At 42.5% G+C, this 26,400-nt stretch overlaps 2 protein-coding genes across 2 annotated transcripts; one reads left to right on the forward strand and one right to left on the reverse strand.

Annotated features, from left to right (window-relative positions):
* Positions 1-6,482: 6,482 nt before the first annotated feature.
* On the reverse strand, positions 6,483-16,453 carry cep76 (centrosomal protein 76). The gene is made up of 12 exons (XM_036539298.1): positions 16,127-16,453; positions 15,605-15,760; positions 15,329-15,410; positions 14,820-15,044; positions 14,214-14,399; positions 13,768-13,865; positions 12,880-13,008; positions 12,271-12,459; positions 10,738-10,904; positions 9,475-9,808; positions 7,673-7,890; positions 6,483-6,712 (listed from the first exon to the last, which is right to left on the reverse strand). Exons 1-12 carry the CDS (start codon positions 16,187-16,189, stop codon positions 6,574-6,576), a joined length of 1,986 nt encoding a protein of 661 aa, XP_036395191.1. The 5' UTR covers positions 16,190-16,453; the 3' UTR covers positions 6,483-6,573.
* Positions 16,454-16,735: 282 nt separating this feature from the next.
* Positions 16,736-20,389, forward strand: psmg2 (proteasome (prosome, macropain) assembly chaperone 2). Its single transcript, XM_036539526.1, has 7 exons — positions 16,736-16,905; positions 17,076-17,247; positions 17,407-17,465; positions 17,944-18,062; positions 18,355-18,528; positions 19,685-19,805; positions 19,904-20,389. Exons 1-7 carry the CDS (start codon positions 16,849-16,851, stop codon positions 19,982-19,984), a joined length of 783 nt encoding a protein of 260 aa, XP_036395419.1. The 5' UTR covers positions 16,736-16,848; the 3' UTR covers positions 19,985-20,389.
* The last annotated feature ends 6,011 nt before the right edge of the window (positions 20,390-26,400 follow it).

Below are 26,400 nucleotides of genomic sequence, written 5' to 3' on the forward strand. Positions count from 1 at the left end.
ACGCGCCTGCTTTCTTCTCCTCCGCTTTTCTTCTCCCTCCCCTTTTTTTTGCCTCCGACAACAAGCTCATTAAACTGCGAGTAAACTGACATTTCACCCTTACTTTTCCTCCCGTTCTCCGGTTTCAGATCATTAAGTAGCAGCGTGAGGCTCAAAGGTAGCTCGCCGAGTCTTTGAGAGAATGTCTCGCCCGGCGAGCAGGCGTTTTGATGAGCTTGTCACTCCCTCACCCCAAACATGTCTCATTAATAGTTCAGTCAAACCGCCTCTCTCTCTCTCTTTCTCCCCCCCCCCGTCCCTTTCCCCCTCTTTTCGGTGCTAATTAGCTCGCTTTTTCCCTCTTCTGTGCTTCCCTGGTTACATCTCAAAGGGAGACGGATATGATTTTTCTTTAACCCAAAGGCCAACTTAATCAGCTGAATTAATGACTTTATTACCAGTTAGGCTCCGGGCCATGCAACACATTTCTCCAATACCCAACGCTCCCTCGCTCCTCTTCGCCTGCAGGATATTTCATCTCTAAATCAGGAGACAGGAGGAGGAGATATCAGGGGAGGGAGGCATGCACAATGATTTAGAGATATGGATGGAGTTACAGAAGTCTTCATGTACACCATTAAGTTTGATGGCATTGCACTGTATACTCTGTACAATACGTTGTGTGTATTAAATTTATCAATGGCGTTTGAGATATCACAGTGGGTTTGGACATTTTTTCCCCCAAAGAATATTTCAAAAACAATGTGTTGAACTGAAAAAGCTGATTGTCAGTGTTTCCCTGGCAAGAGAATGTAGTCTCCTCACATATATGTATGATCTTTTTTTCTGAAAATTGAACCCTGGAGGTACAAAAGTTAAGGCAGAAATCCCTTATTTAATTATGCAATTAATGCAAATTGTTATGACTTTCTTGGTCATTTTACATTGTTTTGTTTCTTATTTCCCCTCCTGTCACATACAATCACTCTACTAATTAGAAGTGGTTAAAATAATAATACCTAAAACTCTGTTGTGTTTGCTGTTTCAGCCTGGTGTGGATCCAGGAGTGCTCTGGCAAGCCAGCACTGTGGACTTAATTTAATTCCAGTTTAATTCCAGCCTGCCGGAACATACCAATAGCATGGAGATGAATGTTTGCTTGTCAGCTGGCTTCATTTGGAATTCTGACTTTGAAACAGAACGAGCCTTTGAAAACAAATCTCTGAAAAGACACTGGTAATATATTAACTGTGCTACACATTTATGATACATATACTCAAATTATGTATTTACTAGCAGATTTACTGACTGCGCTAAAGTATTGCAAGAGAATAATCTTTTTAAAACTACTGTTAATGTACTTCCTGAGTGCCAAATTAGAAATGAAAGATGTGGGACCGGGTTGTATTCATTAATAAGTGAACTCAGCTCATGTGAGAAGACTCATTACTTCTTTCCATGGCTTTAGAATAGGTGTCACTGAGCTATATCAATTAAACATTGGTGAGTAACTTTCAAACACAATTATCACCTACACAGTTACTGAAATGTAATTTTTTAAAAAGTGTTGAGAAGTGTTGTAATGTGAGTATGTAATTGCAGCAAAGTCTTACAGATCTCTTTCCCTCTTTTACAGAAAGCTACTGGCAAGTCTTAATAAACTTTTTTCAAATATTTTATGCATAATTAAGAATCCCATATCACAAATCCCAAGCTGGTGATGGTTTTAAGATTTATTTGAACTAGGATCCCTCTGGCCACAGAAAAAGATGTGAACCGTGATACTGTAATATTCAGTGTTCAGTCCAATTAAGTCATATTTCATATTACCCCGTATATTCTTTTTACATTTGCATTATGCTTGGTTATGAATAAATGAAGAAGACATAATTTATTGTATCAGTTCTGTTGTCATTTATACACATTTGACAATAATCTGGATGTTGCAGATTTTAAGACTTTTTTTAGATTTTTGTGTTAGTATTTATTATATACTTCATGGAAATACACACATACGCACACGCCTGTGTGCGCGCGTGCACACACACACACACACATAGAGTAAGCATGTCCATGTACACACATACATGATATGTTTAAACAGGCTATATATATCATCATAAATCAATCATCATATATCATCAAAAATAATTACAGTGCTCGCCAATTACAAATTACAACAAAATTACAAAATACCAGTATCATTTAATTAGACGTGTTTCAGATCAGTTATCAGTATAATAACACAAATAATAAAATAATAGAATATATATCAAGGGTCTCTCTGCAGAATGACAAAAGGGCCTGAATATCTGATTTTAGGTGCAACAAAGTCATGGCATTAAAATGAAAAACACCACAAAATTTTGTAACAAAAAACACCATTGAATATATCTCAATGAATAAAGGTATGTATCATGTCTGTTATACTTTATGTTATTTTCATATATGGAAATTCATATGAAGCAGGACGCAAAGTATAATTTGTGAGGAGGTTTTTAAAGTTGACAAAACAAACGCTAGTTCAATGGATCACAGCTATTTTTATACCAATGCCCTATGAAAATATTTCTCCTTGTCGAATCTAATGGATGTTTTATAGATGGCAAATTAGCCCATAGTTCCATGAATAATGCAAACTGTTAATAAGACGTTTATAGATGGTTTATACAATGTTACCCTTAAGCACCCGCCAAAACCACCAGATAACAATGTAGACACCTCATTTTTACCACATTGTTTTAAGTAGGTTTACAATTCTCGTTAAAGCCGGCAAAATAAACGATGACTCATCACAACCCAGTAAGGTGTCACTGTTTTCGTTATTTTATTCTTGTGAGTCCCTTTTCCCTCACTACCAGCGCTGCGTCCCACAGGACCTATTAGACAATTACACCTGAGTGATACTGTTTAATATGGGGTGAAAAATACCTGAGTTCCTCACATCAAACACTTCCTCTCTGAACATTTCCTTTCCTCCGCTGCGGTAATGAGGTGCGGAGTCGCGCGCGCCGGAGAAGGGAGAATTATTCATTAGTTCTGCCGTCCCCCTGATCCGCGTGTTCAACAACTTTGGAATGAGCACGGAATTGTAAATTAGCTCGCAGCGAAACTGAATTAATTGGATGTCCTCACGCGCTCGTCAAGTTCGGGGCTGATGTCATCGTTCCCCTATGGTGAATAGATTTGCGATCTATAGCAAGCGCGCCGCAGTCAAAGGGCATCGTGTCACTTGATGTAATGCACTGGCTCTACAAAGGCAAAACGGCATTTTGCACGAGCCATCCACGTACCCTCTGATCAAAACTCATTGGATCCAATTGCAAAGAAAAGATGTTTACTTGTTGAATTTGCGCTGGTTTGTTTTAAGATAATTGTCACTAGCCATTAAATTTTTAAGAGTTGTTTGACCCAAATATACCATTTCTGAAGTTAACTGAGTGTTTGAGAGAAAAAATGCTGTTTGAAATTTGGGGTTAACCAGTCAACCTTGCCGAATGAAGATAGAGTGTACACATTTTGTTATTATCTGATGGGTCTAGGTCACTTTTGATTTATAAAGAAACAGTATTGCTTTTTCAATTAGTGAGGAGATTACATAAAGGTTGGCATCTCCCCCAAAGACCTCGAACGCCTTTCCTTCAAAGTGGATCGTGGTGCACCTCAGCTGCAGGATGACACGCTCCCAATATTAAAATCTGCCAGGAAGAGCAGCCACTGTGAAATGTGAGGAAAAACTATTCATCTCCTTCACTGTTGCAAGGACCCGGCAGAGACAAGTGAGCAAGATGAATGTATAATGTACAGATTCAGTCTGAGCATCCTGTCTTCATACTGTTCAATTAAGAGTGCAGTCCTGGCAAACATTATTTGCAGTGCAATTTTCATTATGTCATGTCCTATTTTTTTTTATTGTATTTTTGTTCTTTTCTCAACCTCTGTAAAAGAAAATGAAAAAGTCAGTGCTGCGCCCTACGTTCTCTCAATCTTTCACAGCTGTGTTGATTTTGTTTGAGGCATGCAGTTTAACTCTTATTTTTGATTCATATGCAATAATGCCATTGAACTCAGTTTTTTGTCTTTTCAACGACTGCTTCCTCCTCGACCCCTTGCTTTCCCCTATTACAAGTTGAACTCCCAGTTAAAATGCATGTACTTCTATTTGAGGTCATGAGTGTTTGGATCATTTTTGGTTTCACCATTGGCTCATTCCTGAGGAGTGGGAGGGTCCTGGATCAGATAGCCTATTCATAATAACCTTCTCCAGAGGACAAGACAGAGACTACTAACGAGAGGCATAGGGCCAGGTAGTCACAGCCACAGAGCAAGTAGATACCGCAAGAACCGCAAGTTCAGACAGTCTTATTATTAAAATTGTATTGCTGGTGCCCAGAGAATGCTTAACCAAAGAAGAAAGACATATCAGATGCACTCAAAGTACTTGGTGTACATGTGCCTTGTGATTGTGTATGGGTGTATTGGTCTACGGTAGGCTGCCACTGAGAAAAAGTGACAGTTCTCAGATGCCATTTCACAAATTAGTTCAATCTCAGTTTCTAAACTGAGATTGCAGCCCGGGAACATTTTTGCATATTGCCCTTTTCTTAGTCTGCTCAGTGGCAGGTACAGCATTTTGTTATAACACCCATCCTGTCCCCCCAACCCACCACCATTACAATTTTTAAAAAGTGGCTGCATTTAATTTCATTTTAGGGAATATGTAAATGACAGAGACCACAGATGCTTTAATATATTTTACATTTATGTGAGGTACGTCTGACAGTTGAGAAATAGATCCACACAAGAACTTTTATTAGAATCTGGTTCTTCTGGTGTGAGACAGATAGCATGGATGCTCCGCCACACAGCATTCAAGATGCACCAGCACTCTTTTAATATTGCAAATGGGTACGGAGACCTGTGCAAATGGTCTAAAAGAGTATTTTATTTCCTACATTCTTATGAACATCTCCATAAAATAATTATAGTGATACAGATAGAATAAATTATGTTCTGGGTGATATCAGGCGTTCAGCAAACAGTTCCTTCATCCACCGCTCGTAAACATGAAACGCAAAGCTCTCCAATCTTTATACTCACACGCCATCTAGTGTTCATAAAAAGAACGACATTCAATTTCAAAGCAGAAATCTATGTAGACGAATTGCCCTGAATTACCGTTTCTGTTACCACAAAAAACACATACATTCTTTATAAATCAGTTCGCACACGTTTGTAAAAATAGTTCTGCCAATCAAACTATTGACATTTTCTTAGTTTCCTTATGCTACTTCTTCTGCTTCACAAAACATGCATTAAACAGTGCTAATGTTGAACATTGATAGTAGTAGTCAAGACACTGATAATTACTGATATTACTGCATATAGTATCTACAGCTATGGTACTTGGTACTGGAATATGGAGGGGAAAGTACCCTTGCTGGTCTGAATCAGAAGACTAAGACTGCTTTGAATTCATACGTGACACAGTCATACATGCCACACAAGAGAACAAAGTGGAGAAGACAGGCATGATTTGTCAAATTAACAGATGTGTGACACTTGAACTCGTGTGTAAGTGTTCTGTAGCTATGCAGCATGATGTGCTTTCTGTCACATTGCACCACGGACACATGTTTAAAAATTAATGAATTTTTGCCGGGGAAAAACGGGGCACAGGCACATTGCTGAAGGATAATCCTCAGGTCCAGACTGTTCCACCTGGGTCTGGAACCTGCAGCTCTTCAGAGCCACAGAGGACAGCCAAGGAGGGTGTGCTCACTCTTGAAACTGTTGTTAAGGCCTTCTAACTAAGAGCACAGGTCAAACTCTCCAGGTGTTCACACAGCACTGAAGCCTTCCTTGTGCAAATCCAGCACACATTTTCAAAGGGGGTAGTACACACACATCCCCCGATGCTCTGCTTGATGCTCAGATCTGGCTATGGACTGCAACACTGAAGTTAAGTTCTGACCGGGGAGTGTAGGGGGTGACTTTCCAGGCCAAGACGAAACCTACCCTAAATGCCTGGGATCCCACAGCACCCACCTCCATTCCCTCCTCACACCACAATTACCTGATCAAAGTCATCAGATCCTCCTGCACGTCTGCCCAGGGCCTTCAGGAACAAGGAGACCTCTTCACTGTACAAGTTTGCCTATACTAGATTGAGCAAATCTCTCTGACTTTAAGAGAGAATACAGCATACAGAAAGAGCACTTGTGTGTGTGTTTAGCGTACAGTTTTATAACTGAAAGTACTGGACTGTGGCATGTTTTGGGGTCTCTGTGCAGTGCCCCATGAATAATTTTGTGATGGTAAAAAAAAATATTAATCCAACTAACCTGCTTTTTTAATCAATTTCCACAGAGCTGTGAAGATCTCAAATACCTTTCTAAGAGACACCATCAAGCTAAACAGAGCAATTTAAAAGGAAATACAATTATTTATTTACAAACACACATATCATGTAAATATCATGTAAAAGAGTAAAAAGGGTCCTGATTCTGTACATTGGGGGGAATGATACATTTGGAAATAAAGGTAGGAGTGTTGTATGGCTCCGTTTTTCAGCCTGATGGGGAGCGGGCTGGGTCACGGCACGGACCGGTACTTGCAGGCGAACATGATCCAGACGGCGCACGCGGACTCGGGGTATGCGAACACCCGCACTCGCACCGCGAGCCTCACGTGGTCCCCACGGCAGCACACGATTTCGTCGCAGAACGGAGACCTGTTACGACAACGTCACATTCAGCGAGACACGTTAGGCTCAGTGATCGTAAGCCTTCAAAGGCACTGAGACAGGAGCAATACCAGCCACAGACACAGAAACTACAATGAATTCCAGACAACTCTTAATGTAATTTAAAAAGAGAAGGGTCAGATGTGTGAATGTTTTATCCTTGGAATTTCAAAGTTGTCCAAGAGACCAGAGCTAACCATTACATACAGGCTGAACATACAGTACATAGGCTGACTTATTAGTCTTCAGTTTTGGACAGAACTCTAGATGATCTGTGTTTCAACAATAAAACAGACCTAAAACAGGGAGGAGCCATTTGAGTCCTGTAGGGCTGGTGCTGTCTTGCAACTAGCAGCTGGTCACCACCTGAAGTTGACTGTCCATCCATATCATGATTTCGGCTGCATGATTACAATCTGAGATGGACCACACAAAACAATAGCAAGAAATGCAGTCCTAGTGGTTTGGAGTCTCCCACTGCTGATTTACACAGTCACTTGTGAGTTAACATTCAGAGTGTCAGTAGGGAGCAGCTGCTGGCTTTCTCTTGCCTCATTAGTTAATTGTTCAGTTTTTTGTCTCCTCACGAAGCACGCCAAGGGTTAACCAGCTGCTAATGGAAAAATCAGTCTGCAGGACTGCAGCTGTCTGGAATTGGCTACCTCTGGCGTAAACATAGACATGGTAATATGAGTGTGGCTGTGTTTGAGATGAAAAATAAAAAAAGCATGTTTATAACTGCTCTAGTTCTTAGCACCCTCCCTATATGCAAGTGGCTTGAGGCAGGAGCTGCCCTCAAGTACTAATCTTGGACCAGACTTTGTAACAATAATTCTACCCTCAGCAATTAAAAGCTGAACAGCGACTACTGGTCCTAGATCAGCACTGTTGGGCGGCATCTGCCTGGAGCTAGTCAGATCTAACCAGCACACTGGATGGGCCGCCCACCTGAGGCTGGTGGCGAAGGCCCGGCGGGCGTTGCGGTGGATGAAGTGGATGGGGAAGCCCTTGAAGGTGTGGCCATCGGGCACCGCCCTCCTCACAGCGTCCTGGAACTCCTCGTTGGCGCAGGACATGCCCGTGGTGCGCTCCAGCTCGTAGGCCGACAGCGCCGCCGACAGCAGGTAGCACAGGTGGTCATCCCAAGCGGTGGCCAGGCCCAGGTCCTGTGGCAGGCGGGGACACGGGGCACAAGGACAGTGGGCTGAGCGGGGGGACGCGCGGCGACAGTGTGACATTGTGCACAGCGTACGCATGAGAGAAGAGGGGAACTAGCACTTTCACAGCGCAGTACAGGAGATGTAAAAATGGACGCACAACATGGATGAAGGAGTAATTATGGGATAGAAAAGGAAAAAGAAATTAGGAATTTCAACATGGGATACAAATTAAAGAACAGAAAGTTCAGCATGAGAGAAACAGAAGCAGAGAAAGCACAGGACACACCATACACTAAAAGCATTACATTTATAACACACAGTGTTTGCTCAGCAGACAATCTTATCCAGAGTGATTTACATTGCTTACACCTTCTTACATGTTATCCATTTATACAGCTGGGTGTATATTTTTGCAATATTATGTTGAGTATCTTGCCCAAGAGCAACAGCTCACCTTAGAATCAAATTGCTAACCTTTGGTTTAAGAGCCCTGTTCCTTACCACTATAAAGAGTGCTGCCCACCTGAGTCCTTCTTAACAGCTGCACAGCTAAAGTTAAATAGAGAAGAGAAGTGTGATCTTGATCAGGCCACAAAGACCCTCCAGAAACAAAATGCAGGGCAGGGACTCTAGACACTGCAGAGGAGACTGGTGACACTTGATTTACGAGCAGAAGGTAGGGAGGTCCCGGTCATAAACCTGCTCTGGCATGATTGATCATGCCAAGTGAAACCACTGGCATGGAACAGGGCCCCCGAACCAAAGCTCACCCCTGGTCGCCACGCGTGCCACACTGCACGCTCACGCCAGAGTCACGCCGCTCCAGCAGTTCCGCAGCAGGTCAGTGGACCGGTCCTGGGATTCTGAATCCATTACTGCTCTATCAGGGCAATATTACCCCAGCGACATGACTGTGCAAAGGAGCAGGCCACACAGACAGTAAAGCAGGGCGGTGTAGAAGACCCCACAGGCTGAAATGGAACGCTACAGTTCTTAACAAACCATGTGGAGATCCCCTCTTGGTGTGGAAGACGTTCAAGTCAGTCTGCTTGCTCGCTCCTGTGGTAAAGCAGGGGCAGCAGTGTAGTGTAGTGGTAAGGGCTCGTAACTGAAAGGTTGACGGTTCGATTCCCCACTGGGACACTGCTGCTGTACCTTTGGTCAAGGTACTTCACCCACAGTTGCTTCAGCGAATATTTGGCTGTATAAATGGATAAAATTGTAACCTATTTAAGTCGCTCTGGATAAGAGTGTCTGCTAAATGACAATAATGTAATGTAATATAATGCTGATGCTGATGTTCATGGTCCCTATGACACTCACTGAAATGATTTCTAATGTCTAAGTTGCTCTGGGTGAGATAGATATATATATATATATACATATATATATATACATATATATATACACACACACACACACACATATATATATATATATATATAAATATGTGTGTGTGTGTGTGTGTGTGTGTGTGTGTGTGTGTGTGCGTGAATAGAGATGAGCACTCATGCATGCTGTTAATGACACGCAATGAAAGCGACGGAAGGGTGTTCACCACAGTGATGTCAATACAGCCGGCAGCCTCACCTTGCGATGCTCCGACACCAGGTAGCGCATCTCCAGCTCCAGCTGGTTGCTGGCGGCGGCGGGGTCCACAGGGGAGGCGCAGAGAGAGGGCGTGGGGGCCAGGGAGGAGGTGGCCCCCGAGGCGCACACGGAGCGGATCGCCTCCGCGCTCATGGCCTTCCAGCGCGCCCCGTCCCCGAGGTCGAAGACGCACAGCTCCACGGCGTCCGAGGGCTGGCAGTTGGCCAGGAAGGCCTCGTGGTTGAACACGCAGCCCACCGTGCGGTAGGGGTAGGAGGGCTTGGGCTGGGGTGTGAGAGGGGGAGCGTCTGGGTCGATGGGCTGGTGCAGGTACCTGCAGAACGTGGCCAGCACAGGGGGAGAGGCATGTCAGGAGCTGTGCCGGAGCCACTGCTGAGACGCATTATATCATCTCACATCTGATATGTGTGGGCGCAACCGACAAGCCCCAGCACCCATGCCCACATCAGATTAGAGTGACAGATTCACCATTACAGCCAGCCACCACAAAAGACGGGCCACTGGCCATTGAGAGTCACTTACCTCTCCTCCATTTTCCCTCTCGCAATATCACACGCCAAGATGTCCTGCTTCAGTGTTTGCCAACATAAAAGAGCATTCCTCAGGTTCTCCTTTAGCTGCCACTTAGGCCATACCTGCAGCTTTCCATTGATACTGTTCTCACTCTCTCTCCCTCAGAAGTGTCAGCTGTATGCAATGCAATGCAAACCTATGTGTGTAGATCTAATTTGTCAGGGCCAGATTGTTTGCTTGTGTTTGGTTTACTTGATTGAAAATTGGTTACTTTAAATGGAAATTCAAATAAAAAAAACGTAAAACAAAAAGGATGAGTGTTCTTACGCGCAATAAGAATTTTTTCATTTACAAGAAAGGGTTCTGAAAAAAAAAACTAGTATAAAAAGTATAAGCTTAGGAGGCCCAACCCATTAACATGGCTGTTCTCATGCTTGATGGTACAAAACCTTATTTATCACAGTTGCTCTTCACATGGAGCTATACAGCTTGCATTTTACACATTAATATATTACCATAACTGGTCACAGTTCCATTTTCCAAACCACTAAACTGCCTCCTGAATCTCCTCCTCTGTGTTCTTTTACAGCAGCCCTGAAAATCAGCTTACAGGCATGTTACTGCCACCTACTGTTCTGGACTATGTAGGCAAGACGACAGACCATGCTACAGTCCTCTGAGGCTCTAAATAAAGCCTCTGTCCCAGGAGGGTGAGGCCAGCTTCCTCACCTGTGCGCAGTCAGGCTCTCCCAGAAGGTGACGGTGCCGTCGGAGCCGCAGGTCATCACCCAGGCGTGGGGCGTGCCCTTGGCTTTGGTGCCCACGCAGACGTAGGCGTCCAGGCCGAACCCCAGGAGCAGGCTGCACAGCAGCGTGGCGTGGTCCTCGCAGTCGCCCTGGAAACAGCCAGTGGCAAAACAGCTGACATCTACACGCTCCAAAAACGGGGTGGGGGGGATCATTTATTCCGAGCCATTACGCGGCACAACAGGACTCATACAATCTGAGAGACTGAGGTTTCCCGCTCAAGCACACAGGTCCCACCCAATCCGGCCAAAGACAGAGGCACGTGACCCTGTTCCTGGAGCAGGACAATCACCCCCCCTAGGGCCACTCTGGCACGTTCTCAGTAGCAGAACAGAGTACCATGATGACACAGTCATTCATGTGAACTTGGCAGAATGAACGGTGAAATTATGCAATCAAACAATGACAATGACAAGAAACACTGCTCAACACTGCGGCTGACCGCTGCGGCGAATACCCCCACAAGGTCAGGCTACACTACGCAGCTGCTCACAGACCACACTCAGCTCCACAGTTAACAACCGTTACCGTCAAACTCCTCTGTGTTAATAACCCCTCCACCCCCACACGTCCAGGCTTTCCCAGCATTCAGGCTGAGCCCGGCCCTGTAATACAGTCGGTTTGGTGGAGACTGAGATCCCTGGTATAGGGGAAGAGGCCGGGCAGTCAGGATGACAGATTAGTCTCAGCAGCATTGATACGGACAGCACAGTCAGAAAGTGGGGCAGGAACAGACACTAAATTAATTTACTCGGAATGGAGACTATAAATCAACTGTGACAGGGCCTCATTGCTTTCCATGGGAGTGGCGCTATTGACTTCTGAGAATAAGGAGGAAAAAAACTGGCATTCGCAGGGGCAGGAGCCAGGAACTTCCAGGAAACATCTCGCTTCTCTAGAATATTGTTCTTCAGCCTTGCCAAGCGCAGAGACACAACACACAAAGAAACATAAAACTGGCAATGAAATTAGTTGAGATCAATTGTTTTTTTTAACATCCCAGTGTGACTCATGGCATTAAAAATTTCACGGCAAGTCAGAAGCTTTCCTCTCATAGAAACATTCACGGAAAGGTGAAAGATTAATATTGTGAAAGACTTATATGGTCATGAGAGACATCAGAGTGAAGTATTCCAAGTTAATTTTATGACCTCTTGTATATCTAGTACAAAATACGCATTTAATTTTTGAAACAATTTCAGAAGATGTGTCCTTGTGCATCAATTCATTGCAAAAAGAAAAAAAATAAAAATTAACAGCTCCGTCTGTCTGGTTTCCTGACCAGACAGAGGTCAGGAAACCATCAGAAGGCCTGAATTTAGCCAATGAAAGTACTTTCTGCCCTTTGAAACTGATTATGGAGCATAATGAACATATAAATGTATCATAATGGTTATATAAATGGTTAGGGTAAGGACTGTGGTGGAAACTGATCTCAGGTCTGTTAAATCCAACCTTGTTCCTGCAGAGGAAGGCCAGGAGGGTACACCACTGCTCCTGCCTGGCCCCGCCCCCGACCACAGGGGCCCTCTCCATGCCTAGCAGGCTGACGAAGCGAGCCGCCTGCCGGGGGCTGTCCAGGAGCCGGCCCGCCCTCAGGACCCGCACGTACGAACACACGGGCCGGTTCACCCCGTTCTCATCCTGCACACAGCACACAGGGAACAGGGTGTAAGAGAAAACACTCCACATGCATGGGGGATTACATAAACCCTGCCTGTATATCTTCATATCCTATTTGTCAGTGTATCACCCTCATGAATGGCACATGCCCTGACTGGAAGTCACATCCACCTAGTTTAATGATGTGATATCTGTTTCAAAAGTTCAAGTGAAGTGCTGAGGTAACAGGATAAACACCATGTGGGCTGAGACACTGTAATAAATCTCCCGGGTCAATGAAAAACTGTGGAGATGTGTGTACTTCCTTTTGTTACTTGAACTAACTGTTGGATCTGGGCACGATTTTCCTCCTTCTATGCATTGATATGAGTGCACTGATACAGATACCCCACACAGGAAAGCACAGCAGGACTGTGTAACGGTGCACTGCAACACACTGACCTGCGCAAAGATCTTGACCAGCTTGGTCTGGTGTGAGGGGCGGATCTCCAGAAACTCCCTCCACCACTGCTTGGCATAAACCAGAAACAGACGCTCTTTCTCCGCGGACCTCTTCCGCTCCAGCGATTGCTGCGGATAGCAAGCACGGCACGGTCATTAGAAACCTGGCCTCTGTCACAATGATGAAGGGACACGGAAACACTGAGTGCAGGGAGGGAGGATGCGCTACAGAGGTAAACAGCTGCCGGAGGGGTTTAAAATGGGCACAGGGAAAACTCATAACACAAACAAGCACTGGAAACCCACTGGAAGTGAGAACTTTAACTTAACAAATGAAAATGAACAGCTCACCATTCTGGCACTACTGCACTCCACTTTGTCCTGGCATAAGTGATGTTCTTACATAACAGGCTCGCTTTGACCAGACTTTGTGTTGTTACTTTAACATTTACTAGGTGAAATAATAGGTAATTATATGTGATATTGAATGAACTTGGTAAATAAATATATGGTAAACTGTATATACTGTGTATAGATTCTTCTGTTGTGTATGGGGTTCCTCGAGCATATACACGAGTCGCCTACTAATTTGCTATATTTTTCTGGAATGTATTCATTTGCAAGACCTGACTATAACAGTTTTTTCTAACCCCTCTTTAGTGAATGCATCCAGGTACTGAAATGAACAGCTAAATATTCCTGACTATAGCAGGGCTGTTTTTAATATCGCACCATGATAAATTACTGGCTGCGAAGAAACATCAAACTGCCAGTAGGCCTCTATAGTAATTGAAATAGATATCAGACACAGCAAAGCCTCAGCATAAGAAACAATGACCTTAAAATACCCTGTTAGCACATGTAGGTTCACAGGGCACAGTTATTCACCTGAGTGGTGATAACGTCTGGGGACAGCGTCTCTGTAAGAGGAGGGTACAGCTCCAGCCTCACATTCAGAACACCAACCGGGACCTTGCACTCACTTCCTGTTCCGCAAACACAGACACAACTGAGCACACTCAGCCGCCATCATCAGCTGTCACTTACGGGTGGATATGGGCCTTTAAATCACAGTTCAAGACAATCTGGGTGGGCAGGATTCAGGCCACTGTGCAAAATGCCCACACAAAATGGTACCCAGGTTACTCATTTATTTTCTGTTTAAGCTCAAGACATATTAATGAGTTTCCTTCATGTCATTTTATGTATTCTACACACAAGCCCTGAACCCACGTTTCCAGTCATGCATCAACTACTATTTTAAAAACAACAGATTTTATTCATTGGGCCTGTAATGACTACGATTTTCATTTGAGGAGATGAGTCTGACTTACCTACTCCCAGCAGCTCTATAGCGGTGTTTGTTTTCCCAATGGGCGCGCCCAGGACAGTCCGCCAGTCCAGGAAGTAGGAAGAGATGAGCGTGGTTTCGCCAGAGGTGTCTGTTTTAATCAGCACCATGTGCACCGAGTCACTGATAGAGAGCATTGTGGTAGCGTCCGCCATCTTGCTGCCATCACCTGTGCAGAGTGCAAGTGCAGTTCAATAAGCATTCAAGGAAACTCAAAGGTTCCTCCAATGTTCTCTCTTCAAGTTTGGGGGGATTCAAAGAATAGAGACCCCTGCATAACTAATGACACAACCAAAGACACAGCAAGGACATCAATTTATATTCTGATGCCACGTGATTGTCTTGCTACCATGTCATCTTCAAGAGCAGACCAGATGATGAACCTGTTGGCCATTTTATTTCACTACATATTTTGGATTATTTACAGCTCACAAGTTTCTTTTTTCTCTTTACGTTTAACTTTCATTTACTGTCATTTATCTGACTTTGCCCAACTCCAGTGTCTATTACTGCTGCTCTGAGTAAATTTAAATATGAACTGCTGCAATGTTGAGTATTGTTGTGAAATGAACAGAGATCAGCAGTGTACCCAGGGTGTCTTTGTGGACCTCCAGAAGGAAGCCCTCATGCAGGTCGGGCTCACACGCGCACGGCACCGGCTTGGAGCGGAAACGCTGGTTCCTGAAGCTCAGGTACAGAGTGAAGGTGGAGCACACCTGGCCAGGCAAGGGCTCTGGCTCCTGGAGGTGCTCCAGAAAGGCCTTGCCCCCCAGGATCTGCAGGTAAAGGCACCTCCTCGTTGGGTCAATGTTTGCTGGGGAATAAATTCCGGCCAAATTATCGGCTTGCTCCTCATTTTCACTTCAATATAATTCTTATGGAGCAGTTATAAATGAAGATGAAATAAACTGAAATTAGAATTGCTGTGCACAATGTAGACTCAACTTCCTGATGAATTAGTGTTCTTCTTAATATTTCATTTTCAATGTCATTATACCTGTCAGTTGATATTGATTCATTGTTTAAGCTTACCCTCCATATGCATCTACACTACACTTTTCAAAAACTACTTTGGCCATCTGGACATAATGCACTTACTCTTCTTCAGCTGTATCCCCTCTTTATCAATAAAATGTGTTGCAGGCTTGGGAGACGGTCCAGCCTCTGCGTCTGGTATTTCCTGAAATGGAACAACAGGATTTCCATACTGTCCGTCATGCTTTCACGGCATTTTCATGGATAATCACTTCTCAGTCTTCATTTTGCAAGTTTCAAAACCTTAACGCTAGAGGCCATCGTTGGCGTATTAGGTGATGCTGGTATTTCATGGTCATTTATGTTGTCTAGAGTGTAAAGTTACTGTTAATTCATCACCTGCGCAAAATGTAGGTCTCTCATTACATCATCCACGATTCCCCTACGTTGTAAAGCTCGTATGAAGTCCTCCTCAGATAGTGGGCGATGTCCAGGACCTAACTCCTCTTTCACCGTCTCTGCGAGCACATCGCGAATTTTCCCGTGGATGTCCATCTGAACAAAGAATGATTTAATATTGAACATTATCTAGGTCATCATGTTTTTATTATAATTAGCGCCAGCAATCTCGCACTGTTCCTAGATGGATACGTATGCTTGGGGAAAAAAACATACATCGAACATTCAGAATGTTTTTGAGTGTTTAAGCAAGCAATCACAACAATCACGTTAAAAAACCTAGCTAGCTAACTAGCTGTGTACTTCAGCTACAAAAGCATCCAGCCAGTTAACATTATAAATGCCGAAAGACTGTAGCATGACACTTGCTGGCTACGAGTCACAGTTAGTTAAGTTATTAAGAGCAGTAGAAGTTGTTGAGAAGTTGAGACTAAAGGTATCTAGTGATGGCTAATTACTCACTTTTGTCAAATGGTTGTGGATGATCTGCTTAAGTTCAGCAGCCTTTTCCGGAGGCAGAGACATTTTCACAGGAGATGAAAAGCGTCAGGTAGTCTTGCAAGCAAATTCAGCTTGGGTCGTCGTTAGTATTCCAGGTATAGCTAGCCACCTAATTCACAGCCAGTAATTTGGTTACATTTATTTAGTAAGCTAGCTACATGCATGACCAGGTGTCTGCGAGTTGGTGTGGGAATAAAAATAATCAGGTAAATCACAGGTGTGAAAACCCAAAACTTCGTCAAATGGTCTACAGCCTCATATTTTCACTGTTACACAGGGTTGACTACTCCTACAAGAGCTGTCAGTTTAAACTGTGGCGGAAAAGACAGCGGGAATCCACACAACAAAGAGCCTGAATTATATTCTGAAAAAAAAAGAGTAAAAATCCCATACAACAATTATTTTAAAATACTTTTGCAGTACAGTGTTACATTTACTGTAATATTGTATTGTAAGCGAATAAATAGTCGATACAACAAAAAGTGTTTATGTTTTCATTCAGGCATCATCCCAGGCTTCCCAATAGTTTAGACGTCAGAAAGACGACATGATACAAGAAAGCCCCTTGAGCGGAAGAAAAGTGAAAGCAAACGCTCCGTATGACAAGTGGTTAAAGAAACTTACTCGAAACGGTTTTATAAGTATAATTACTTGTATATTTTAATTACATTTTAATTTAAACCATGTTTGTCCCGAATGAAAACTCTTCACTCAGTTTCAAAGACTTTACCTTCATTATGGTAAGTACTCATTAAAAGAGTGGTTCTGATCATTCAGTTCGCACTGTCATATTGTAGGGAATGACACCAGTTAGGGCAAATCTGCCTGAAAGCTAGATTTGGTGAATAGCTATATAATTTCAGTGTAATGTCTTCTTTAAATTATTGCACGGTTTTATCCATCGCAACAGCCTGCAGTGTCCGTGGGGAACGTGGGGCAACTCGCGACAGACCTCATCATTTCGACCCTCAACATGCCACAAGTGGGATACTTCCACACCGACTGCCTTATTCCCATGGCAGGAAACAATCCTTATGCCACACCTGGAGATAGTTCAGCTGAACTGTGCACGGCAGCAGAAGGTGGGTAGCTATCTTGCTAGTTTTAATCGTGATAGCAAAGTAAACACAGCATTCTTTGAATGGATTTCTTGTTCATTTAGCTTCCTTAGGTCACATGTATCTAGCTAGTTACTACACATATACAGAATGAACAGATTTCGTCCTTTTTCATTTATACAGTTTACTCCTTGCCTGACTTGAAGTTGGCTGTACTGCAGATTCGGACACCTATCCTCCAGGTGAGGGAGTGCGGTAATCTCATCAATGCACCTATTACAGCTACGTATTTTGAATTAAATTTTATCATATGGAAGGGTTTGCTGCACTACTATGGACAGCTTGTTATAATTGCTTTCCAATTACACCTGTTGCTGAGTTTTGAGAATCAAAGGTTTCAATGAACTGAGAAAAAGCCTCAATGCTGCATTGGTGTGTTAGTACTGAACTGTCCTTAATGTGGCATCAGACTGTCAGTACTGAATTGTGAAGAATCCTTAATGCTGCATTGATATGTCAGTAGTGAAGTGCCAGCAGAAGCAGTCATGCCGTTCTGCCACTAGTGCAAGTACTGTTCATGTAATCTGTTCAAAAATGTACACTTTTGATGTTTTTAATGATTATTTTTATTGTTGCTGTGCTATGCATTTGCTATGTCGTGTGTTTAAGTGATCCTGAAAGTATCACAAGACAAAAACATAATTCCCCCTTTACTTTTAGGCAAAATACAGACAATTCCGTAATCTGATTACCTCCTGGATCAAGACAAGCGGCTTTGCTCGAACCATCATGTTGTCCAGCAGTCATGCCTACCAGAGGGATGACCAGCAGATCCACAGGTAAACATCGCCTCTTTATCTGAAGCATTTATTTAAAAATACCATGCATATCTCCTGGCAGCCTTATGAACCAGCATGTTTGTGGGTTAGGCTTCTTGCTGCCGAATTTGACTGTCACAGGAAAGATAACATATATTTCAGTAACTTTGTTTAATTTTCTTTTTCAGAAATCACATGTAACTTCATTTGTGCTGTGAAAAGATGGAAATTAGTAGGTTATTGTGGCAGTATTGTGGTGTTTTGGTAAAGAGCAGGGCTCCCAAAGGCTGCTGGTTTGATTGTCTCTCCCCAGCACTCCTCTGCGGTACTTGCTGAGCCCTGCCATGCAGCGCAGGGTTGGGGACAAGCTGCAAGAGCTGGAGTGGAAGGAGATGGAGAGGGTGGCAGTGTTTCCTGGGATCAGTGACACAGAGAAAAGGCTCTACATCCCTGGAGGGGGCATAACTAAAGGCTTCTACACAGACTGGTATGTTGAGAAATCGTTACATCCTGAAAAGCTGTGTGAAAGTCAAAGCAAGCAGTCACGTTTCCCATTTTCCCTGAAAAGTAATGGAAACTGCTCAGACATTAACATGTTTCAGCGTTCCAGAATACATCTATTTGGGCTCCAGAGCAGTTCAGTGCTTAAGACATTGTCTTTAAGAGAATTCTGCACTCTAAAGTCTGGGTTCAGTCCCAACCATGTCATTATTTGATGATGATGATGATGATGATGATGTAGGGGTTGGTATGTCACCAAGCGTTGCTTGTCTCGCCACTGCCAGACACCATGTGACTCATCAGGCGCCAGCAGGTTGCTTGGATGATGTCAGTGAAGTAGCACCTAATGCGAGCATTATGTGTCCTTTTGGCAATTCCAAAGTAGGGCTGCATAAAGGGGGAAAAGGCAGTAGAAACAATAAAATACATTCATTTTTCTCATTAGCTTGATGTCAGTTTGTCTTACATCTGGTGATGTCATTTTGCTGACTGGCAGCAAATTGCTAAGTCAGTGGTTTGTCCATTAAGCATGCTACCAAATTGGTGGCTCATGCTCACTGCCAATAGCATCAACAAGTGTGTGTCCATGCAGACACACACACACTTCCGTCTTCAAAATAACCCACTTTAACAGGAATTTGACTTTTGCAACCATAGATGTAATCTTTGAAAATCTTATTTGTCTTTAAAACATCACCGAGAAGCACTGGAAAATACAAATCTGAACTGAAGGAAACCTTATTTTTATTGGATTTTTAAATAACTATAGCAGCTTGTTAAAAAAATAAGGAAATGTGTAATTAATAGTGAGGGAATTACACAGTTCACATGCACCCCATGAGCAAAACAGGATAACTGAATTACAGATTCTTGTGGTTTGGTATTTTGAAACTCAGCAGAAGCAAAATAAACAGAGGCATGCGCACTAAAGCAAACAGGGAGGACTTCAACCAGCTTTATTTATTTATTTATTTTTTGCTTTCCTAAACATTTGAAATGCAAAATATAAATGTGAAGTAAGAAAGCTGGTTGCCAACCTGCCATTTTGAGTAGGACAGGGTATGGGGCTCTAGTGTCCTTCACAGGAAGTGGAAGGCAGTCTGCAGTGACTTGTTAACATTCCACTGCTCTTCTTTCTACAGCTGTTCAGAGGACCTCCCACTGGCAGTGGTGCTGATTTTCTGCTCTGAAGGCGACAACATCCCTGACGCGTTCAACCTCATCAACCACCTGAATGACTGGCTCCATCTGGTGGACAAACCTGTAAGTGCTCCTGAGCTTCAATTCCACTGTGGCACCTTGGGTCGTATGCACTTCAGTTTCGCTCAGCCAGAGCTCTCTCTTGTTCTTTGCCCACTCAGAGCAACCCGTCGGCACAGTGGAGGGTCCCCTGCTCCTGGAGGCTGCTCTTTGGCAGTGGCATCCCCCCAGCCCTCTTCTGAACAAGGGTGCCCCATCACCCAGCACAAAGAAGAGGGGGGCAGCTACACACCTTGCAAAATCATCTATATGTCCCGAGGAGACGCCCACATTCACCCGACCTCGTGCACCATCTCCATCTCTGCCTCAGATGATGGGGTTTACTTTGTGCTACTCCCCCAGCTTAGTCTCCCTATCACAGCCACACATAGGGGTCCTCGGTCCTCATTCAGTAACGCTGGAGTCAAGATGGCTGCTGTGCATAATACGCTTATTGGCCTGTGTACACTGAAGGCGAAACTGAATCCAGTAGTGGAGATTGTACTTAGTCACGGGAAGCTTGTATTGTTCATACTCCTGAATCTGATCTGTGTTGTCATGTGCAATCTTTATTTTGCCAAAAAAAATATTACACAGTTCCTGTTCATATCCACTGCAGTGTATTTGAAAAATAAAATCTGAGAAATGCTGTTTTTTAATAAAAAGGAAATGAGAATGTATTCTATTGAAGTCTTCAGATGAGCACATTTTTGTTACATTAACAACTAAATCCTGCCCTGAAGTGGCTATTTGTACTGTAGATACCGATATATCTTACACCATGACAATAGGACATTATTACAAAACCAGTCAACCACAGGGGTTTTCCACCTCCTGTCAGCCCTAACTCTCTCCCATCAAAACATGATGTTTATGCATGAAATACTCTGGAAGGCAAGAAAAATATACACAGTATTAGCAATAATGTTCATGTTGGACCTCTTTCACAAGTGACATAGAACACCATTATAGACATTCACAAGTTGGCTGCAGTGGAATTGTTTTATTAAATTCTGTCTTTATTTGAGAAACAGGGTGATACATATCAACAAAGCAACACAAAAAACAGAATTTCTTCTCTGCGACACCTGTATAAATAATGTCGCTATACCTTACAAATACTGCCATAAGCAGTACACGGTATACAGAGTATCCCTCTTTATTAACACTGAGTGTTGTGTCCAATGAAACAAAGCAAAATAAGTGTCAATGAGGGAAGAAGAGGGAAAACAGCGACAAAAACTATAGATTCTAACATTTGTCATATCTCCCTTCTCTCAACTTTCTAGTCTTTACTTTATATAATTAGATCTATGAACACATAAAATAACCTGGGGTGCTCTTTCCTTTCTAATAACTCTGTTATAGATGATTGATCATAATTTAAGCAAAATCTTGTCTAATGGGTGCTATATACTCAATCCATTTTGACCAAATAGTCAAGAATTTTTCTTGTTGGATTCTAATGGCATAGGTCAGTTTTTCTAATACAAATATTTCATGGATAATTTCTATCCACTCCTCTTTTTTGGAGCTTCTGTCTTCAACCATTTCTTAGTTATTGCCTTGCAATCTACTTGCAGCCAGGAGAATTGCCATAAGCTTGCTCTCCTTATGTCCTCTCAGGACCCCTTCCATATTGCCCAGGTATATAACTTCAAATTTAAAGGGGATGTTAACTTTAAGAATCTCCTCTAGTCTCCCGTGTATCTTGCTGTATCTATTGCCAGTGAGCAATGATGACTGGACATTTCCAGAATATGTGATAATGATGTGCCAGATTATCTACACACTCTCTCCAACACCCTGCTACATTTGTTTTGTGTCTTTTCTGAAGGGGGGTAATAAAAAAGCATGTGATGTTCTTCCAACAAGATTCGCTCCATACTAATGAACGTTGACTTCTATTGTGCTTGGCATACCTTCTTCCATGCTTCAACTGATATCACCAAGTTGCCCTCTCTCTCCCATTTCCCCTTAATATACAATGCATTCATACAATGCATTCACTTGTTTTACATGTACATTTTACATGTAAAAAGCCTTTATATATTTTAGCTATAACTCCGTTACACCCCTCCTTTATAGGCTGATGTAAATACCTTCATAATGCCCTCATTCAGAGTCTTTAAAACTTCTTCCTTAAAATTTGCACAAAGATAATTATGCATTTGGAGATATCTGAAAATGTTCGGTTGGATTAAGCCATGTTCTTCTCTGAGGTCCTGGAAATGTTTGAGTACCTCCCTATGAATCAATGTGCAGTAGGCTGTCAGCCCTTGCTTCGTCCATATGTTAAACCTACAATCTGTTTTATTAGGAATGAATTCTGAATCAAAAGCACACCATTTTAATAATTTTGACGACTGATTCAGTTTACACATTTTTACTGTCTCCTGCCACAATTTCAGCAGTAATTTAGTACAGGGGTTTTCTTGGTTTAGAAATTGGTTTGTCAATTTCCCATCAAAAAAGTTGAATCTTTTTCTTCATATTTTATTTGCTTAAGTATTTAAATTACAATTTTTTGAAAACACCACCCTCCACACCATGTAGTATAAAGACCTCTATGGGTCTTCATCCACCATTGTGGCCTGTTTTTGATTGACTCTGTGACTCTGTTCTGCTGCTGTGGGTGGCCGGGATGAAAGTTGCTGGCTTTGACCCTCCGGTCGGCAAGTGCGTTCCAGCCTCCAGCACACTGGTGGTGTGAAGGCGCTGCTTGTGGTAAATTGGCCGTGTTTGGTGTCCATCTTGATTTTCATCAGGTTTGACATTCAGCCGGTTGAGTCACCTCATCGCCTATGAACGGCCAGCTCGTTCACTGGGAGGCGGAGCGCTTGGGCAAAGTCATTGGTGTTCATCACAGTCAGCCGTTAACCATCAATTAATGCAAGTGATGCCGAAAACCTTTATTCAGCATTCCAAATTAGTATACTTCATTTTCACAGAATAAAGAGTGCATTTCTTTTGCCCAGTCACGGTCATGTTTTTAATCATTGTTACAGCACGCAAAAACCTATTCGCAACTTAAGCTAAGATAAAATAGTACATTCCATGACCGTATTTATCACGGGAGATCAAGTGTTCACTGAAGTTAAGTCTTATTTTTAATATTTAGCTCTTTCATTTATAATGGGTTCTAAACAGATGTGTCCTAAACAGAGTTGAAGTAGCAGGATTGGACAGCATTAATTTTCCAATTGAGAGTTACATCAGACATTTCTGTAGAGAGTTTTATCCAAAGAGAGCAGATAAACAAAAACACGCCATTGAACCACCCACGCTCCGCTCCCACGAAACAAAGAATTCATGGCTTGTTGCGAAATGGTTTTATGAAAACAATATAGTGTTTGTGAATGTGGCAAAGAACAGTCGATTTTAATGCTGGTTACCTTTGGGCATGGTCTTTTTCTACAGAAGAGAACCATTTTTTCCATTGCCGTTTCTAAATCAAATAGTCTACAGAGTATTTCTTAAATAGTCTACAGGCTCATCTGTGACAGTAGTTACGTGCAAACATGTTTGCCTCGAGGCAGAAAATATTTTCATTCGAATAATAAAACAACCTTTAATGCTATTTTATTTTATAACGATATAATTTTATGATGCACAAACAAAATGCATCTCTTCAGTTGGGAATAATTTTACAAGTCCAGAAACATTCCAACTGTTATTGTATTAGGACAGACCTGTAGTTTGAATTACTGTGTTATTGCTGTCATAAAACCAAATTACAGATGTTCCTGGACACAATTAAAAAAGTCTAGTGATCGAAACTATCACGTACCGTGTCGCGCTAATGCTGCTGGTCACTCTGCTGGGTTGATGAAATTACTGCGACCATCTGCTTGTTCGGGAAATATTGAATCAGTTCCTGGAAAGGAGCAGAGTGGATGACCGTGTAATTTTACCTGCCGCGGTTCCGCTAAGTCACTCAAATCATAACCGTAATGAAATTCTGACTCACCGATATCAAGTGGGAGGCTGAGCGCGTGCGAGAAAAAAGGGCACCGCAGGGCACTATGACCTTTCCCAACACCTAAAACGAGAACTCGCGACACCCCCACAAACTCCTCTCCCTTCCCTCCAACAACGCCCTTTTCATTGCCTCTGAATGAACTCATGATTGAGAAGAACAGCTTCTGTATCCACAAGAAAACAAGAGAGACATTAAGATCTGAGTGACCGGAACACCCTTTGATGTGTCTGCTAAACGCGCGACCTTTTGTTACGGTCACTTGCGGGAAAATGTGCTTTAACGCAGCAGACTGGTGGGGATCGACTTCCGACACGTTTCTGGCCCCTGAGTGCTACCCAATCCAAAAGGACAACAAAAACAATCGCGCATTGCTGGGAATGGGACAGTCATATATCAACTTTCAGCCACTTCCAGAAAAAAGATAAGCCGTTGGCGTGATCATCACGCCGTTTTCCAGAAAATCTTTCTACACTATCAGATTAGCTCATCAAAGCAGTCAGATTATTTGGACAGGAACCTACACGTAGTGCAGGTGGCAGACTGCGGCTTTGAGAGAGTAGCCTATCCACTTTTGTACCACCCAGGAAGCTTCGCGCCACAAAATACGCACATATACATTTTTAAACATAGAATGAATCGAATTTTCTAAATCCTGAAATCGATATTCGCTGCCTTATATGACACCGCAATTTATAATGGTACAGTCACTTGTGACAACAGAATAATTTGTAAGTTTAAAAAAAAAAACTTTTCTGGCCTCACCAATCCAAAAGTTCTACAATCAAAGGGTTGTTTGGAGTTGGAAGAGTTAAGCAGAGGCTAGGTTTAGCTTTATTTGTCTTGGAGTCTTCGTGAAAAACCATCTTAAAGGTTACAGTGTTCTGTGTCCGAATGTAAGGTGCTTCATCTCTTAAACTGCCAATGCTAAGTCCATTTCGGGTTTCAGGGGAATTTGAACGAAGTACCACCATCTCAGCAAAGCACCGTAATGCTTCAGAGGGAAGACATTCCGCTAAGGTCAAATCTAATTGCAGCGCATCAGCGCGACAATTGTTTGTCCTGCTGAGGCTGGAATGGAATTAAAATCCTGACTCATCAGGTAAAAACCACACGAACTCTTATCGCAGTTCCGTCTGCTCAACACGAGGAGGTGGGTTCTGCCCTTGAGGTAAATGGTGAGTACATTAGGTGTATAATTTTCGAAAAGCCGAGGAGTACGTTTTGAACGAATCGACTCCGGTTGTGACACTGAACCGCTATACGTAGCGGAATATTCTAGGATGGTAACAGGAAAATGCAACAGCAACATTTACAAATTTCGAAAGAATAAACCATGATTCACATAATCAAAAAATAACACAGGTTTTATTAGACGACTGAATTCTTGGATAAAAATCACATGACGTTGATTTGTTCAAGTGTAACTTTATAACACTTATAGTCAGGATAGTCAGTTTTAAAACAAATACAAAAAATGGTCTGTTTCCATAATTTTTATAAAATATATTTTTCGACATATCTGAAAAGTATTCCCTCAGCACTCCCTACTTCACAAAACATGCTTGATGTTTTTCTAATTTTCTCTGTATAACACACTTTAATCTTGCATGCTGAGACCTTAAAGAGCACGACTGATCCAGATTTGTCCCCAGTGACATGCGTGTATCTTAAAACGATGCAAGGTAAAAATTACAGCTAAGCCCTAATTAAATTATGCACTTAAGCGTTGCAAAGTTTAAACATCTGTTGTAAACATCTCTTTCCAGCAAGCTGGTGACTCTGACCTTTCCAGGAAGATAATGAAAATTCACTAATGTCATAACCTTAAACAAGTCAAAAATACTGAGAGCCTCCAACAGTTTCAGCATTTAGGCTGTAAAACTACACTGGTAGCTCTTTACTGAAATGATTAGCTGTGCCCCTTTGTCCCACTTCTAGTACAGTAGTTTGGCCAGTGCCTTCACTGTCTTCTTAATCTTGAACCTTTGGATGACCACCAAAAGACACTATACTGTTAACCTTAAATATAACTGGACAGCCAATAAAAATGACATTTTTATGTTGACCTGGAGTTTGATTGGACAGCCACTTAAATCCATTTTTCCGTTGACCTGGAATTTGATTGGACAGTTACAAAGTTACATTTTGCCTCCAACTTAATGATAAAATCTAGTGCTTACTGCCAGGTGGAATACCCCCACCCACTAAAAATGTGTTCTATAAAAGGTATTCATAGTGTGTCACTTGGGGCGAGACATATTTTATCACTCAGTAATGTTACACATGTGGTTGCATTTACTGTCAAGTACTGATTCGAAGGCTTATTTCTGTCATGGAAAAAGACTACAAAACAGTATTTGTTCAGTATTACACACTGGAAGTGCCTGCTAAGCCTACACATTTTTTCCTGTCTTTCTTGTTAGTGCAAGCATGCAAGCAAGTGAACACAGGGCACCTGAAATACTACTCCTTGAGTCCAAAGCTGGCGCCTTTTATATATAAAAAAAATCTTCATCCAAAGAGAGGGACATTTTGCCTTGTAAATGGTTAGATGGGCATGAGGTTGACCTTTGGGTTTGGGGTAGAGATCCCTGCTGGCGTGACTCTGAGGCCCACAGGAAAGCCACAGAGACTTCA

Source organism: Megalops cyprinoides, chromosome 10, assembly GCF_013368585.1.
Source record: "Megalops cyprinoides isolate fMegCyp1 chromosome 10, fMegCyp1.pri, whole genome shotgun sequence".
NCBI lineage: Eukaryota > Metazoa > Chordata > Actinopteri > Elopiformes > Megalopidae > Megalops > Megalops cyprinoides.

Excerpts from the sequence above, each read along its gene's own strand:
- cep76 (XM_036539298.1), bottom strand. The coding sequence starts at position 16,189 with ATGTCTCTGCCTCCGGAAAAGGCTGCTGAACTTAAGCAGATCATCCAC. Across the intron at positions 14,400-14,819 it reads GGTCCACAAAGACACCCTGG|GTGATGGCAGCAAGATGGCG; the intron begins GTACACTGCTGA and ends CACTCTGCACAG. Across the intron at positions 9,809-10,737 it reads GAGAGCCTGACTGCGCACAG|GTACCTGCACCAGCCCATCG; the intron begins GTGAGGAAGCTG and ends CACGTTCTGCAG.
- psmg2 (XM_036539526.1), top strand. The coding sequence starts at position 16,849 with ATGTTTGTCCCGAATGAAAACTCTTCACTCAGTTTCAAAGACTTTACC. Across the intron at positions 17,466-17,943 it reads TTCGGACACCTATCCTCCAG|GCAAAATACAGACAATTCCG; the intron begins GTGAGGGAGTGC and ends CTTTACTTTTAG. Across the intron at positions 19,806-19,903 it reads TCCATCTGGTGGACAAACCT|AGCAACCCGTCGGCACAGTG; the intron begins GTAAGTGCTCCT and ends TTGCCCACTCAG.